Raw genomic sequence first — 18,933 nt, 5'->3', positions numbered from 1 at the left:
CTATCACATGAGGTGGGTGACTGACTGGGTGTGGGGAGATTAGAAAGGTGATAGGGGAAACAAAGATGTATCCAATAGGCAAATGGTATCAGACATTGTTAATCTGACTCAGCTGCTTGTTCCTACCAAGTTTTGCTGGGTCTGGAGGTTGCTGGCCTTCTCCTGTTCATCTTCATCTTTCGGGTTCAACTCAAACAAATATCGCTGTAACTCCTTGCTCTCCTGCTTCAATGTGACCAACTTCTTCTTCATACATGCCTGGTCCATCAGGAGCCGGCTGTGCAGGTTGCTGGAAACACACTCTGCATAGTAAGATCCTGAGGCCTCTTCCTCCCATTCCAACTGCCAAATCCCACAAACTCCACCAGGACCCAGATACCCATAAAGACTTCATAGAATACATCTCCATACATGTAAGGCTGCTGCACAAACAGCAAACGGCCAATCCAGGGAAGAATAAATTGTTTCTGTGACCCAAGCACCAATAAGAGTCCATGTCTCTCCAAAAGAACAAGGGATCTACAACTACCCATGAGAGCCCAATGCATCGGGACAGCATCAATTAGTAGGCAGCAAATAACCACAAGAGGACAGTATGACCAAGGGAGGTCATGCAAACCATGGGGTCCACACATTGAGCTTTGTTAAACCTGGTATGACCCCAGAGCCGCAGGTTGGCCTAATAACACTCTGATGCCTGAATCAGTGTAGTTCTATCCAGAGCCTTGTAAAGATGCATAGACACTGTGGTGAGAAGTCACAGTCTCTTAAAGAACTGAAACTGAGTCCAAAAGACCCACAGCACAGTGATATTTAAACAGCAGAAGACATGGACCCAGAGCTGCAGGCTCTCCAGTCCAGAACAAAGAGAGGCAGCAATGGCCATTCCACAAGTGAGGGGCCCTTCTGACCAGTACTTACCGATAGAAGTTAATATCCTTCTTCAGCTCCTGAAATTTCTCAAGATGTTCAATGTTCTTTGTGTCTAAGTTGTGCAGTAATGACATGACCTCTTTCTCCTTTATCTTCATGTTTTCATAAAATGGATTTGGCCTGAAGTAGGGGCTGGCCCCAGGAAGATAGAACCCAATGAACATCGAGGTTTAGGATTATATGAACTCAGGCTGTGTCCTGTACTACCCCAGTCCTGGAAGGACACTTTCTGAATTCTACATATTTGAATTCTTCAGCTTCAGAAACTTGGAATTGTGTGCCCAGGACCACAGAAGCTAAGCACCCAGATAAAGGGTTCCCTGGCTCACTTTTTTCAATCAGGAGGGCTGGATCTGCATTCAAACCTGTTATGCTGTCAAAAGCCTAGGCCACAGCTCTTACGCTAACACACACACACACACACACACACACACACACACACACACACACACATCCAGAAACCTCTAATTTCATTTTTCCTGTTTTGACAATTGGAATGCTACAAGCCGAATAACTAATATTCTAGAGGCAGACAGTACACATAATTCTGGAGATGACACCAGATATTGCCACAAACTTATAATCTGCCCAAGGCATACAAATGTATAGACAAATGTGACCACACAGGCAAAGAACTGTACTGTTGAAAGTGGGACTTCCAAAATAAAGCACTTACACCTCCATGAAACTATTATACAGGTATATCCTGAGGTCAAAAAACAGACCCCTAAATTCCAAGGGTGGAGGGACACAGAAACATATAAAAGTTGTGCATATGCATGCAGACCTGTGCACACACAGACACACAAACTGGGACACACCCACAAGAAAAGAAAATTAAACAGACGCAGAGAATGAGAAAGAGAGACAAATATGGAAAGAGCACAATGAGAATCAGTAGAAATGTATGCACCATTAATGTCTCAGAGTTTAAGGCACACAGACAAGAAGGAACAGGCCTGACCCTCAGGCCTTCTAGTTAAGCATGTAGATGAACAATGTGGGACCTGTCACCTAAGGGAGCTGGCAGGAGATGATAGCGTTCAGTCACCTTCCTAGCAAGTACAAACACTCTCCACAAACTCACAGCACCTAGAACCTTGCAAAGCTGCCACCTGTCAAGGGCTTTCCAATTGTACACTGGGAACTCATGCTCCAGTGACTTTATCCCTGAATTCTTCACTCAGATCACAAGTTCAGATTTTCAACAGGCAGAATCAGAGAGTCCATGTCCAAACTCACTCCTCAGTAAGGGTCAGGTTCTGAATCTCCTCTCTATGGGAGATGAGGTTTAGAACAAGGTCGTTTGTTTGGAGCAATGCTACCTCTTGTTCATGGATCCACCTGTCACATAAAGGAGGCGATCTGTCAGCTCATTTCTCTCCTTGGTAGTTAGCTCCAGTTCTCTATTCAGCCTCTCCTCTTCCTCGTTGTCCTGCACCTTGTTTAGGATATTTTCAGGGGATGACGTCTGTCTGCAGGCCTCTGTAGGTAGAAGAACACAAGTGAACCCGTATGGGGTGAATGCATAGAGCATACACAGACCACAATGAGGTCCAAACAGGAGAACATGGTTGGAAGCCAGTGTCACTTCAAGAAGTTTGGTCTGTGTAAGAGGCATCCTAAGTGGATCACAGTTCCCCCACTACTATATAGAGACCAAGAGATGTAAGCAGCCAGGTGTTCCCTATGCCAGCCCACACAGGCTTACAAGTACCAGAGAGATGCCTTCTCCACGATTATTATCAGGTACGCAGGCTACAACCTTATTTCTGGACCCTCACCCCTCTGGTTTCAGAAGTCAGATCATCAATTCAGCATCCACAATGACTTGATTTTTCAGGGATACTCAGATATCCTACACTGTTACTCTAGTCCAATAACTTTGCATTAAAAAGTCATGTAGGGGGAGGACATGGTCAACAGACTTATTAATTACCCCTACTGAAATGACAAATGCCCCAGAAGTGCCAATAGGTTACAGGCTCTTTCTCTACCTGCTCCATATACTTTGGCTACTGTAGAAAAATATCTGCCACACAGAACCTCTAATATATGAAGTTAAGATTGGCCCCGTCAGCCAGAGGTAGTCAGAGGAGTTCTAAGAATATAAGGTCATGGCCAGGAGCACAGTTCTCTCCCTCTTACTACTGTCAGAGAGTCACTGAATTTAAAGAAGCAATGAAAGTGAAGTACATTGATGCCCTGTTTAATTCAGAAAAGTTATACCCTCCATGAGTACTGGTGGTGTTATAATATCAATTTAACATACCGAATGCACTGTAAAAGTAAAGACTAGAAGTTCACCCAATAATAGCAGAGGCAGTGCCATATCCTCCATGTGGTTATGGAGAAACTAATGATGTGAAAACCTTGACTTTCAGGAATTGTGATAATCATGGAATTCAATATCTGTGGAGATGTTCCAGTGGTTTTGGCCCATTACTAAAACGGCCAGCGGAAGACCCCCACACACACCCCTGATAGGAAGCTCAACATACACTGCCCAGAACTTACTCCACATTCCCCATGTCCTGTGTCCATCATTACCTTTAGGTTTCGTTTGCTTCACTCTAGACTCTTCTCTATCAACATCAACTCTCCCAAAGCGCCTACAAAGACGGGCAAACATGTCTGTGGATATATCCTTTGGACACTAAGAGAAAAAGTAGGGAATTGGTTGTCACAACGATACTGGTGACATCACAGGGATTCCAAGGTCTCTCTAGGAGACAATAGAATGTCCAGGAAGGGACGGCTGATGTCATGGATAACAGACTTTGCCTCCCTGCTAATGTTCTCCCTGTACTGAGCAAAAGCTTATGGACCCTTTTCAGGGGACTTCCCTGTGGCATAGCCACTGAGCACCACATGCTTCCAAAGCCAAATTTGGCTCTAGGCTTGATTGGAAAAACCTAAGTCATTGCTATGTATCTAAATGAGTGCTTCCTCCCCAATCAAAGCACAGAAATGTTTCATCCTACCTCAAATTCTCCTCAGTCAGCAATATTACCCATTAAAGATTACTGAGAAATCACACCAGTTCCTATAAGTAGCCAAAGAGGTCTCCTGTCTCATGATGTGCAGGTGCATGAAATCACACCCAGAAATAGCCTGTAGGGTAGGTTGCGATGTGCGTGTGTGTTATAGGTACAACCTGAAGCTTTGTGCTTAACATTTAACAGTTGCCACCGGATTCCTTAGGAGAAAGAATTGCATTCATTATGGTCCTGGCAACAATGTGGTGATCTGTTAGCAGAGGAAACTGAAATATTGGATCCACCAGTGAATGCACCCTCAGGCTGAGTGTGGGGCTCTCCTCTCTGCACCTAAGTTACCAAAGCAGGATTGCTTACAGGCCTCTCTAAGCTATAACGTGTGATTTCATCTGAAAAATAAAATAGTCAGCAGATGTAGGGGGGGATGCAGCCAAAGGAGTAGGACAAGCCTAGAGACATAACTCAGTGGACAGAGTAAGAAACAAGCATCTTCACTCCTGTTTCATGGATCACCCCACAAAACACAAACGCATCTATCGTACTAAAAAAAAAAAAACAAGTTATTTTATTGAATGCATACACTAATACTGTTTACAGTATTGGTAGCAAAGCTCAGATTTTGGGGGCAGATCCATGACTTGAACTATCTTCCTGACAACATATAAAACAATAAATAAATAAATAAATAAATAAATAAATAAATAAATAAATAAGAAAAAACAGAAAAATAAAAAAACACAAAAAGCACAAGCCTCTCATGTGAAGTTACAGAAGAGTGATCCAGTGGTCACTTCTGACCAGGCCATTTTAGCTATGACAGTGCATAGTGACCCTTAATTTGATGGGTCCTATATAAAGCTTTGTGCAATATTGTCATTTTAACCAACCTCATCCAGAACATACATAACAACACAAGATATGATCACAATGTCCTTGCTGTGTATCAAGTTATTTTTCTATGTCCTTGATTGTCAGGCATATTACAGCAACAATCTGAGATGGCTGGTAGACTTGGAAGAAAGTGGATATGAAAGATACCCGTTTGATATCAGTACAGCCATTTCTTAAGCATGAGAATCTTTTAAGCTGGCCCTCGCTTAGCCCCTACACATTAGACAATAGAACAGAAAGTACAGAAAGCACATTCCAACCCACTCTCTAGGAAGCTGCTGGACCATAAGAACAGAGGGTACAGAACATATTTACTGCAGGGCAATTACAAGACAGGAAACATCTCTGGGAAGCTGACTGACCACTATAGAAGTGAGATGTCCTGGGTACTGAATGTAGCTGTGCTATAGGCTGACATCGCTATAGCCTTGTCCTGGGAACTCCAGAAGAGAAACACCTGCCAAGACAGATATCCTTGGTCCTTGTCCTGGAAACCCCAGGATAAGAAAACATGTATCAAGTCAGACGTCCTTGGTACTGAAATAGCTGCATTGATGTGGTTACGGCCTTATCCCAGGACGAGAAACATCTGCCTAGTTATCCTTGGCACCGAAATAGCTGAGCTAATGAAACTGTGTGATCGTAAATGACTGTTTAAGCTGTACATTTCTGTTGTTCGAGGCTCCTCACATCCCTCCTGCGTGAGGACCGTGTCGAGCCCCAGTGCATGGTATCCCAAAGTAAACCTCTTGTTTTTACATCAAGACTGAGTCCTGTGTGTTCATGGGGTGGTGATTGTCCTCAGGACTGGAGCGAGAGTCTCCTCTGTCTGAGGGTCTTTCAGATAAAGCTATAGTTGTGGGTTACACACCTCAGCTCTCATTGGCTAATGCTGTCCTCACGGTCCTTGGAGGCCCCTTTGTAAGACTACCTGTTGGAAAGTGGAAGCAGCTTTATTTGAGCTCAAAGTGAACAGGACGAGCAACGTAGAGAACAAGATGGGGTAATTGAGACCCTGTCTAAAACCAGCACAGAAACCCACCCTCCATTCAAAGCATCATCTACCAATTCTTGAATTTTTACCATTCTCTGCCAACCAGTCTTTCATTCAGGAAAGGTAGAAAAGAACTGGAAATGATCTTTGTATTCTAAGGACCTCGATCTGTCTTTCCTTAGGTCCACGTTAAGAACAAATGAAATGGGTATGACCATCTGAACAACTTAGTATCACCTACTCAGCATTTCTAGCCTAATACTGTGCCTATGGCAATCTCAAGCTTCCCTGAGTGTTGCTGCCCCAGCAAGAAGAATGAAGTTCTATGGTCAATCCCCAGTGAACCTTTCAAGGGGTTAGAAGAAAGCCATCAGAGATACTGCACTTCTTTGTCCTTAGATTAAATCAAGATGATACAACGTGAATCTAGTGTGCTATTCAACCATACATCTTCCTCACAACCCCAGCTATCTGAGTTCATTGCTTGGCAGAATTCATGCCCCACCATCCTAGATATTTCTTGATTCATTGCTGCCAAGGGCCAGGTTTCCTGAGTTTTGTTTTTTATAGAATTGGGTGTAGTCAATCATAGTTGCCCTCTGTAAGAAATGACAAATATCTATAATAACTGAATATTCTGAAGGTTTTTATACTGGTTTTATTATACATATAACTGTGAAACGGAAAACATACATATTTGATCAATGAAATTAGTAAGATTGATTTAATGAACAGAAAAATGGATGGAACTTCAAAACTTCCATGATTACATATTATCTATTTAATTCCCTCCACAATAGCAAGAAGCGGACATTATTATTTACTTAAACCGAGAAAATATTAATTGTTTGGCCTGCTTTTCTGAGCTTCCTTAAGGTATAGTTAATTGACAGAGCTGTGGTTTAAAATTAGGGTCCATATTCTTCTGTTTTAAATGTGTGCCTTTTCTTTCTATTTTTTTCTCCATCTTTATTAAATTGGGTATATCTTATTTACATTTCAATTGTTATTACCTTTCTGGGTTTCCAGGCAAACATCCCCCTAACCCCTCCCCCTCCCCTTCTCTATGGGTGTTCCCCTCCCCATCCTCCCACCTTTACCACCCTCCCCCCAACAAGCCCCTTCACTGGGGGTTCAGTCTTGGCAGGACCAAGGGATTCCCTTTTATTTCTAGTGGGTGCTGCTCTCCCTGCTCCATGGGAAGTGGATGGGGGGAAGGCCCGGGCCTGAGGTGAGTTGGAACTGGGGTAGAAAGGCATAGGGCCTCCTAGGTGAGAATGCCAAACCACCACTGCTGCTGCAGCCACCATGGAGAAGCCCTTGTTCCTGCTGCAGGGAGGAGAGTCTGGTGGCCACAAGATGGCTGAAGGGGAGCTGAGAGTGGACAGCTTCATCACCCGCCTGCTGGAGGTATGAGGATATCGTCCGGGAAAAATTGTGCAGATGACTGAAGCAGAAGTCCGAGGGCTGTGCATCACGTCTCGTGAAATCTTTCTTAGCCAGCCAACAGCTGTGAACACAGGTTTCTTTTGGAGAGCAGGCCTGTGCAGGCCCAGAACCTAGGTGGGACAGTTCAAGCTACCCTTTTTCCATGGCCAATCTCAGTCATATTCAGAAAGTATTTCTTGGGCTAAAGAGATGGCTTAGTGGTTAAGAGCACTGACAGCTCTTCCAGAGGTCCTGAGTTCAAATCCCAGCAACCACATGGTGGCTCACAACCATCTGTAATGAGATATGATGCCCTCTTCTGGTGTGTCTGAAGACAGTCACGGTGTACTTGTATATAATAAATAAATAAATAAATAAATAAATAAATCTTTAAAAAAAAAGAGTATTTCTTCCAGGTGATGGATTTCCAATTTATGGAATTGAACTAACTTACTGATGGTGGAAGTGACACAGAGAGTTAAAGTACAGAAGGAATAATCCAGAATGTCCAACAACAGTTGCTGTCACACGAGGGCTTTTAAAAGCTCAGCTGCTAGAGAAGCAATGTAGTCTTTGGTTATTCTCAAGCTTAGGTCTTCTAGTCATTATAAGCTGACCATGACATAAAAGGAGTCATCTATATCAAAATAGAGAATAGTAACTAGATTCACACCACACTATCACATTACTACTGTATTTGAGGTTCTCAGTTTATATCTAAGAACCTGGAAGAGGTCTGGGTCTTGCTACACATACTCATAATTTATGTCCCCACTGTCAGCTGAGATTCTTCATGCAGCCTGGGGTCAAGGAGGTCATCCCACAAAGCACAAAACACCCATCTCAGATAAACATGTATGGTTTATTGAATCCAAAACATCCATGAATTTCAGGACACAATTAAATGTTGAAACCTAAGGATAATAGATATAGAAGAGAATTAAGATTTCTAGTTCATAGATCCAGTAAACATCTTCAACAAATCATGGCAGCATACTTCCATAAGGTAAAGAAAGAAAAGGCCATAAAGGTACAACAAGCCTATAGAACATCAAACTAATTTACCAGAAAATTTCCTCCATTCACATAATAATTAAAACGCTAAATGCACAGATCAAGAAAGAACATTAAAAGGGGTAAGGTATAAATATCTAGTAACAAATAAATTCAGACGTATCTGAATTACACCAGACTTCTCAACAGAGATTCTAAGAGTCAGAAAATCTTGGGCAGATGTAATGCAGACACAGGCTCCTATATCCAGCATAATCCTCAATCACCATAAAAGGAGGAACCAGGATATTTCATGAAAAAACCAAATTTAAACAATTCTTTTCTCTAAGAAAGCACAACTGAGGCTAATAGGAGGAAAACTCTAAGACAATGAACTAAACTATACCCAAGAAAAACCAAGAAATTAATCTTCTCTCAATAATTTAAAAAAAGAGAAGCACACAAACATAATTTCACCTATAACCAGAAAAAGAAGAGAATGCAGCAATCATTGGCTTTAATATCTGAACAGATCTTCTTTCCCTAATCCCCAAGCTCCCAGGGACCAAACTGCCAGCCAAAGTGTATGCAAGGATGGCTCTATGGTTCAAGGTGAGGCCTGTTGCCCCACCAAATGTAGATCCTAGAGGTGTGAGGTGGGGATGGATATGTGTGGGTGGGGGAGCACTGTCACATAGGCAAAGCTGAGCAGAAACAGGATGTAAGGTTTGATGAGGGGAGTCTGGAAAGCAGGACAACAGTTGAAATGTAAATAAATAAAATAACCGATTAATAAAAAATCACCAAAAATAAAATAACAATTAAAAAGGTAAATGAAAATTAAACCAAACCAACCAAACAAACAAACAAAAATCCCTGTAGTGTATTGGCCTAATGCTGCTTGTATTTTAATGCTAATTTGTAGAACTCAAGACTGGTTAACCCCAAATAACTGACCCTGCTCCCAGTTAACTGTGATTATAAAGAAACAAACAGCCAACAGCTGCACAGCAGAGAGATGGGGGAGGGGAGCTTTGAGGGCTTTATAGAGAGGATCATGAGGAGGGAAGAAGGAGGAAGAAGCTGCCAGAGAATAAAGGAAGAACTTGTGATGGAGAGGAGAGAGGAAGAGGACAGCAGCCATGGTTGAGGGAGAGGAGAGCCTGGTCCTGAGGGCTGTCCAAGTGGAACAAAGAGCAGCCAAGATGCTACACACTCAGTAGGAGTTGAGCGTTATTGTTTGGAAAGTAGATCTGATACCATGGAGGGCAGGCAGCTGCACAGCTACTGTGCTGACGAATGCATACTAAAAATAAATTTAACACAATATGTATAACCAGTAAGACAGCTCTGTAGAGGATCCTAAAAGGAATACTTTAGTTTGAAGGGAAGGATAAAATAGGAGAGAACACAGGGGATAAATTAATAAAACTAGGAAAGTTAATCAAAGAAGACTGTGAAAACCACAATAATTAACAAAATGACAAAATTTAATGTATAGGTTTGAATAATTATTACATATCACTAAATCAGTATCTAGGATGGTGGGACATGAATTCTGCAATGGACTGAACTCCTAAAGGTGGGGTTGGGAGAAACATGTCTGGTTAAATAGTCCACCCACATTGTGTCAATGTGATTTAATCTAAGGACAAAGAAGTGGAGCATCTCTCATGGCTTTCTTCTAACCCCTTGAAAGGATCACTGGGGTTTGACCTCAGTACTTCATACTTCTTGCTGGGTCAGCGAAACTCAGGGAAGCTTGAGATTGTCATAGCACAGTGTTAGGCTAGATATACTGAGTAGATGATACTAAGTTGTTCAGATGGTGATACCCATTTGCATGTGTTCTTAATGTGGACCTAAGGAAAGAGAGATCAAGGTCCTTAGAATAGAAGGAACATTCCCAGTCCTTTTCTACCATTCCAGACTGAAAGGCTGGTAGGGAGAAAGTGGTAAATAATAAAGAATTAATAGATGATGCTTTGAATGAAGGGTTGGTTTTTGTGCTGGTTTTAGACAGGGTCTCACGTATCCCATGTTGCCCTCTCCCTGGCTGGCCTGGTTCACTTTGAAGTCAGTGCTTCCACTTTCCAATAGACAGTCTTACAAGAGGGGCCTCCGAGGTCTCTGAGGACAGCATTAGCCTTTGACAGTTGAGGTGTGCAACCCACAACTATAGTTTTAGCCACTTTGTTCCATGTCTACCAGCTATTTCAGATTGTTGCTGTCTATCCCTGACAATCAAGGACACAGAAAAATAACCTGATAGAGAGCAAGGACATGGTGATCACATCCTTGCCTCTGCTGTATGTTCTGGATGAGGTTTGTTAAAATTCCAATATTGCAAAAAGCTTTATATAGGGCCCATCACATTAAGGGTCACTATGCACTGTTTCATCTAAAATGGCCTAATCAGAACTGACCACCAGACAACACTTCCTGCGAAGTTCCTATGAGAAGCTTAAGTTTTTTGTGTTTTTTCTTCTTCCTTCCTTTCTTTCTTTCCTTCTTTCTCTCCTTCTTTCTTTCTTTCTTTCTTTCTTTCTTTCTTTCCTTCTTTCTCTCCTTCTTTCTTTCTTTCTTTATAGGTTTAGAGGAATGTATTTTGGGCCACGGATCTGCCCCTAGTATCTTAGCTATGGATGTGATCAATCAGTGTTAGTGTGTGCATTCAATAAAATGTCCATTTTTGACTAAGGTAGATGCTTCTCTGTTTTGTGGGGTGACCCATTGTCAATGTGTAGTGAGTTGAGGCCCTGAGTACGGTCGCATACCCCCAGGACACAGGGGGTGCAGAGCAAAGGCAGAAGAAACTGCACGGAGTTGCAAGCTTTATTAATCCTTATTAAGCTAAGAATATGCATTACTACAATTTTCATTGTGTCAAGATACCATAAGATCATTATTCCCAGGATACCAGGAACAATGAGGGAAGATTAAACAAAGAAAGACGAATAAATGAAAGCTTCTTCTAAAAATATTCATATAACAAATCACCTCTCTTATTATAATCAAAATATACTCACCATTACCAAGAGAGCGTTAGAACCACTTCCACAAAACGGGACACAGCAGAACATAATTTAAGGCCAAGTGAGAAAAACATTTTCTTCTCCAGGGCGGCATTCCAGACCCTACTTGAATCTGTCACCAGGCCTTTCTTGACCCTGCCTGGGAGCTGCATCTCTATGTCTTAACAATTCCTTCTTTTTTCTTTTGTTTTAAAGTAACACTTTACATAACATAGCTAAAGTTCCTTGTAGGGGTTTAGTCATGTAAAAATAAAGCAACATAATACATAATGTACATAAGATTATGGCAAAACTAGCTTCTCCCATACTATGGAAAATCCTTTGAAGCCAAGCCTTGGGATCTAATCCTGTCAATTGATCAGCCAATAATTTCGCTATTTCCATAGGGGTAGTATCTTCTAGCTGTTTACCAAAAGACATTCCAACATCGTATTTGAAGGCATTAATTACTTTTGAAGCACTTTCATTACCCTCTAAATAGGCTTGAATTAACTTCCAATCATGTTCTGTGTCATTATCCATATATTTACTAACACAAAAGTAGTAGGATTTCATCATGATAAGCAATATAAGCCCGATAACTGGCATTGGGTGCAGCAGAAGAAACCATGAGTAAAACACACATTGCTAAGAATAAGTGCTCAGCAGTAAAGGACTTTCCTGAAGGAGACAAAATTATTCCTTTCAGTGCTTAATCGCTTCACCTGACCCCACATAGGTAATAGGGTTGTCACTGCACGGATCCTTATCCATTGTTGTTTGTGGACACTAAGAGAAGCCAGGGCCTGACCCTGCTCCCAGTTAACTGTGATTATAAAGAAGCCACCAGCCAACAGCTGCACAGCAGACAGACGGGGGAGGTGAGCCTTGAGGGCTTTGCTAGAGAGGATCATGAGGAGGGAAGAAGGAGGAAGAAGTTGCCAGAGAATAAAGGAAGAACGTGTGTGATGGAGAGGAGAGAGGAAGAGGACAGCAGCCATGGTTAAGGGAGAGGAGCGCCTGGTCCTGAGGGCTGTCCAAGTGGAACAAAGAGCAGCCAAGATGCTACACAGCCAGTAAGAGCAGCTCTCAGGCGAGCAGAGATCAGCAGAGACCCCAGACCAACAAGTACGCAAGCATAACTCCATCCAAACTCCTTCTCAATATCCCGTGTACTCCATGGGTCTGGCCTCAGCGTGTGTCCTGCGTCAGCACATGTGTCTGTCTCAGCTGATATCACTCTGCCCATCAGCCCGAGTCCAAGGAAACAGCGAGAAACTACACAGCCCACCAGAAGGGTTTTTGCTGTGGTTCTATGAAGTCCCAACAAATGCAGCTCAACTACAGAATGCAAGGCAGACCAATGCATGTGTGTCCTTAGTGCAGAACCCTTCATCACGTGTCCTTTCACATGCCTGCTTTAGCAGAACATCCTTTTACCTGTGTCTGCCTCAGTGAAACATTCCTTCACACATCTGCCTTAGCCTTTCACCTGTGTCCACTTCAGGGAACCACTCCTTCAGGTGTAGAATTTCTCTAGATTAGCAAACCGCATACAGAACATTCAGAACAAAACAAGGTGTGTGGTCAGCATGTCCTTGAGCCAAGTCCCTTCTCCTCCTCAGTGACAGCAGGCATGTTACAGCAACAATATGAAATGGCTGGCAGGCATGTGACAAAATGGCAAAGCTATTCTGAGGGATGTCAGACCGTACCAGCCAGCAGCTCAACTGAATTTTTAAGTTTTGATGTTACAAGTGAATATACTCGACCTTCAAACGCTGAGAGAGGCCATTATAATATGAACTATATAAACTAGGCCAAGACCACCTCTAGGGCAAAGGCCCTCAGCCTGTGGGTCGTGACCCACACGGGGTCTCCTATCAGATAGTTTACACTACAATAAAGATTCATTACAGTAGCCAATTTACAGTTGTGAAGTAGAGACAAAATAATTTGTAGTTGGGATCCCCACAGCATGAGGAACTGTTCTAAAGTGTTGAGGCCATAGGAAGGTTGAGAAACACTGCTCTAGGAAATTATGTTTCCTTTCTCTTTCATATTTTTCAGACAGAATCTCAAACTGTAGCTGAGGTTGGCTTGGCTTGGAACACGTGTGTAGTTCATGCTGGCATCAGACTTATGGCAATTCTCCTGCTTCAGCCTCCTACTCAGGAGCCTACCAGGGTGAGATCACAACCACGGGTAATGGGATTGCTGTTCTTAGTTGTCAACTTGAGTGTACCTGGAATTAACTAATGCCAAATGGCTTGACGCCCTGTGAGGGGGATCTCTCGATCTCTCTCTCTCTCTCTCTCTCTCTCTCTCTCTCTCTCTCTCTCTCTCTCTCTCTCTCTCCCTTCTTTCTTTTTTCCTCTCTTCAACCCCCTCCTCTTGGTCCTCCTCCTCTTCTTTGTTTTTTTTTTGAGACAGGGTTTCCCTGTGTAGCTCTGGCTGTCCTGGAATTCATTTTGTAGACCAGGGTGGCCTTGAACTCAGAGATCCACCTGCCTCTGCCTCCTGGATGCTGAGGCTAAAGGCATGAGCACCATTGGATTTTTTTTCTTAATTAAATTATTTGAAGCAAGAATACCTACTTCTGATCCAAATCTTTGAGATGAGGAGATAAATCTTTAATTCAGATCTTTTGAGATGGAAAGGCCCACTTCTAATCTGGACCACACCTTCTTTATGTTTTTTTATCTTTATTAACTTGAGTATTTCTTATTTACATTTCGATTGTTATTCCCCTTCCCGATTTCCGGGCCAACATACCCCAACCCCTCCCCCTCTCCTTCTGTATGGGTGTTCCCCTCCCCATCCTCCCTTCATTACCGCCCTCCCCTCAACAATCACGTTCACTAGGGGTTCAGTCTTGCAGGACCAAGGGCTTCCCCTTTCACTGGTGCTCTTACTAGGCTATTCATTGCTACATATGCAGTTGGAGCCCAGGGTCAGCCTTTGGGTAGTGGCTTAGACCCTGGAAGCTCTTGTTGGTTGGAATTGTTGTTCATATGCGGTCTTAACCCCCTTGAGTTCTTTCAGTCCTTTCTAAGATTCCTTCAATGGGGGTACCATTCTCAGTTCAGTGGTTTAATGATGGCATTCGCCTCAGTATTTGCTGTATTCTGGCTGTGTCTCTCAGGAGAGATCTACGTCTGGTTCCTGTCAGCCTGCACTTCTTTGCTTCATCCATCTTATCTAATTGGGTGGCTGTATATGTATGGGCCACATGTGGGGCAGGCTCTGAATGGGTGTTCCTTCTGCCTCTGTTCTAAACTTTGCCTCCCTATTCCCTGCCAAGGGTATTCATGTTCCCCTTTTAAAGAAGGAGTGAAGCATTCGCGTTTTGGTCATCCTTCTTGAGTTTCATGTGTTCTGTGCATCTAGGGTAATTCGAGCATTTGGGCTAATATCCACTTATCAGTGAGTGCATACCATGTGTGTTTTTCTGTGATTGGGTTACCTCACTAAGGATGATATTTTCCAGTGCCATACATTTGCCTATGAATTTCATAAAGTCATTGTTTTTGATAACTGAGTAATATTCCATTGTGTAGATGTACAACATTTTCTGTGTCCATTCCTCTGTTGAAGGGCATCTGGGTTCTTTCCAGCTCTGGCTATTATAAATAAGGCTGCTATGAACATAGTGGAGCATGTGTCTTTTTTATATGTTGGGGCATCTTTTGGGTATATGCCCAAGAGAGGTATAGCTGGATCCTCAGGCAGTTCAATGTCCAATTTTCTGAGGATCCTCCAGACTGATTTCCAGAATGGTTGTACCAGTTTGCAATCCCACCAACAATGGAGGAGTGTTCCTCTTTCTCTACATCCTGGCCAGCATTTGCTGTCACCTGAGTTTTGATCTTAGCCATTCTGACTGGTGTGAGGTGAAATCTAAGGGTTGTTTTGATTTGCATTTCCCTTATGACTAAAGATGTTGAACATTTCTTTAGGTGTTTCTCAGCCATTTGGCATTCCTCAGCTGTGAATTCTTTGTTTAGCTCTGAACCCCATTTTTTTTATTTTAATTCATTTATTTTTTTTAATTTTATTTTATTTTATTTTTTTTTATTATTAACTTGAGTATTTCTTATATACATTTCGAGTGTTATTCCCTTTCCCAGTTTCCGGGCAAACATCCCCCTCCCCCCTCCCCTTTCTTATCGGTGTTCCCCTCCCCACCCCACCCCCATTGTCCCCCTCCCCCCAACAGTCTAGTTCACTGGGGGTTCAGTCTTAGCAGGACCCAGGGTTTCCTCTTCCACTGGTGCTCTTACTAGGATATTCATTGCTACCTATGAGGTCAGAGTCCAGTGTCAGTCCATGTATAGTCTTTAGGTAGTGGCTTAGTCCCTGGAAGCTCTGGTTGCTTGGCATTGTTGTACATATGGGGTCTCGAGCCCCTTCAAGCTCTTCCAGTTCTTTCTCTGATTCCTTCAACGGGGGTCCTATTCTCAGTTCAGTGGTTTGCTGCTGGTACTCGCCTCTGTATTTGCTGTATTCTGGCTGTGTCTCTCAGGAGCGATCTACATCCGGCTCCTGTCGGTCTGCACTTCTTTGCTTCATCCATCTTGTCTAATTGGATGGCTTTATATGTATGGGCCACATGTGGGGCACACTCTGAATGGGTGTTCCTTCAGTGTCTGTTTTAATCTTTGCCTCTCTCTTCCCTGCCAAGGGTATTCCCCTTTTAAAGAAGGAGTGAACCATTCACATTTTGATCATCTGTCTTGAGTTTCATTTGTTCTAGGCATTTAGGGTAATTCAAGCATTTGGGCTAATAGCCACTTATCAGTGAGTGCATACCATGTATGTCTTTCTGCGTTTGTGAACCCCATTTTTTAATAGGGTTATTTGTCTCCCTGTGGTCTAACTTCTTGAGTTCTGTGTATATTTTGGATATAAGCCCTCTGTCTGTTGTAGGCTTGGTAAAGATCTTTACCCAATCGGTTGGTTGTTGTTTGGACCACACCTTCTGCTGGCAGCTCATATCAAGGACATGGAAGAAGGAAGTTTGCTTTATTAATTTGCCTACTTCTTCAGGATTTCTGCATGTACTGAAGACCAGCTGAAATATCCAGGCTAATGGACAAAACCGTTGGGGTTCAGGAGTTGCCCCATAAACCACACAAACTCTGACCTCACTTAGAGAGGGATGGTTTTTTGAATGCCCACCCTAAGACTGATCATCAGAGACCTAGCTGAGAATTTGTCAGGCTAGGACCCTGGACATTTTTCTATGTCAGTTTATAAAGTCTAAACCTGTGAGGTCATAGGCAGATGCTGGAAGGGCTGTCTGGTTGTCAGCCCTGACTCAAGCCATTTTAGACAACAAAGGTTCATACTGACTTTTTATCTGTTTAAAAATTTATTTATTTATATATAAGTATACTGTAGCTGTCTTCAGACACACCAGAAGAGGGCATCAGGTCTTATTACAGATGGTTGTGAGCCACCATGTGGTTGCTGGGATTTGAACTCAGGACCTCTGGAAGAGCAGTCAGTGCTCTTAACCATGGAGCCATCACTGCAGCCCTCATATTGACCTTTAATTTTATTGGTCCTACATGAAGCTTATACTTATGGAATTTAAGATTAAGAAACCTCACAACATAAACAACTTCCTCCCAGTGGTTTGGGAACGGGTGGGTGGGGGAGCATCCTCGAGGGGGCTGGGGAAAGGGGTGGAATGCAGGGTTTTTGGAGGGGAAACTGGAAAAGGGGTTAACATTTGAAATATAAATAAACAAAATAACCAATAAGAAAAACATACACAAGTTATGTGATCATGCCTGACCCTGCTGTGAGTTAAATTATTTTCAGAAACAATGATGGGCGACATATTACAGCAAGAATATGAACTATCTGGCAGGCATGGAACAAAATGGCTAGGGGGATTGGCTTCAACAGGGGCAACTACTGCGTTTTAGACCGTCCATTCCTTGTTGAATTAGCTGTACCACAGCCTATAAGCCATTCTAATAAATTTTCTTTCTCTGTATACAGAGTCATTCTAGGAGGGATGATTGGTTATGTATTATTAAATGCAATGCTGATCATGAAGCCCCACCACTTCCAAAGCATATGCAAGTGTAAGTAAGTTACTGAACAATTGAACAGAAATTAAAATTTGCTGCATTTAGTGCGTGTGTTGGCAGGCATAGGGAACACCTGGCTGCTTACATCTCTTGGTCATTATAGAGTAGTGGGAGAACTGAGATCCACTGAGGAGGTCTCTCTCTCTCTCTCTCTCTCTCTCTCTCTCTCTCTCTCTCTCTCTGGTTCTTTTTTTTTCTGGAGCTGGGGACCGAACCCAGGGCCTTGCCCAGGGCAAGTGCTAAATCCCCTACCCCCTGAGGAGGTCTCTTAAGCAAAGACCAAACTCCTTGCAGTTACACTGGGTTCCAGGCTTGTTCTCCTGTTTAGGCTTCACTGTGGTCTATGTACACTCAATGCATTCTCCCCATGCAGGTTCACATGGACTGAACTCAGAAAGCTGGGGTTAGGAGAAAGATGTCTGGTTAAATAGTCCACCAGGTTCACATTGTGTCAATGTGATTTAATCTAAGGACAAAGAAGTGGAGTTTCTCTGATGGCTTTCTTCTAAACCCTTGAAAGGATCACTGGGGTTTGACCTCAGTACTTCATACTTCTTGCTGGGTCAGCAACACTCAGGGAAGCTTGAGATTGCCATAGGCACAGTATTAGGCTAGATATACTGAGTAGATGATACTAAGTTGTTCAGATGGTCATACCCATTTGCATGGGTTCTTAATGTGCACCTAAGGAAAGAGAGATTAATTTCCTGAGAATAGGAAGATCATTTCCAGTTCTTTTCTATCATTCCAGATTGAAAGACTGGTAGGGAGAGAATGGTAAATAATCAAGAATTCACAGATGATGCTTTGAATGAATGGTGGGTTTCTGTGCTGGTTTTAGACAGGGTCTCAAGTATCACATGTTGCCCTCTACATGGCTGGCCAGGTTCACTTTGAGCTCAGATGAACCTCCTTCCACTTTCCAATAAATAGGCTTACAAGAGTGGCCTCCAAGGACTGTGAGGACAGCATTAGCCTTTGACAGTGGAGGTGTGCAACCCACAACTATAGTTTTAGCCACCTTTTTCCATGTCTACCAGCTATTTCAGATTGTTGCTGTTCTATGCCTGACAATCAAGGACGCAGAAAAATAACCAGATAGAGAGCAAAGACATGGTGATCACATCCTTACCTCTTCTGTACATTCTGGATGAGGTTTGTTAAAATTCCAATATTGCAAAAAGCTTTATATAGGGCCCATCACATCAAGGGTCACTGTGCACTGTTCTATCTAAAATGGTCTAATCAGAACTGACTAACATATAACACTTCATGCAGTCCTCATATGAGAAGCTTGAGCTTTTTGCTTTGACTTTTTCTTTTCTCTTTCCTTCTTATTTTTTGATATATAAGTTGAGAGAAAGATAGTTAGGGCCATGAATTTGCCCCCAAAATTTGAACTACGGATGTGATCAATCAGTGTTAATGTGTGAATTCTATACAGTATTCATTTTTTACTATGATAGATGCTTTTGTGTTTGGTGTGGTGGCCATTTCCCAGTGTACAGGTGCTGGGACCTTGCTCTATCCACTTAATGATGTTTATAGCTTCATTTTAGATGTTTATGTGCACCCCC

The 18,933-nt window shown here is 42.7% G+C and overlaps 1 protein-coding gene across 1 annotated transcript in view; it reads right to left on the bottom strand.

The window, feature by feature from the left end:
* Positions 1 to 3,588, bottom strand: part of LOC147998818 (disks large homolog 5-like) — a 45,330-nt gene extending 41,742 nt beyond the window's left edge. Inside the window, exon 1 of the mRNA XM_087595498.1 lies at positions 3,484 to 3,588. Coding sequence (XP_087451624.1) covers positions 3,484 to 3,565 — 82 coding nt within the window. The 5' untranslated portion in view covers positions 3,566 to 3,588. The remainder of the gene's footprint in view (positions 1 to 3,483) is intronic.
* Positions 3,589 to 18,933: the final 15,345 nt, after the last annotated feature.

The sequence above is a fragment of the Rattus norvegicus genome, chromosome 19, assembly GCF_021556685.1.
Source record: "Rattus norvegicus strain SHRSP/BbbUtx chromosome 19, alternate assembly SHRSP_T2T, whole genome shotgun sequence".
Classification (NCBI taxonomy): Eukaryota; Metazoa; Chordata; class Mammalia; order Rodentia; family Muridae; genus Rattus; species Rattus norvegicus.
Note: the sequence above shows the minus strand (reverse complement) of the source record. Positions and strands in the feature narration are given on the sequence as shown.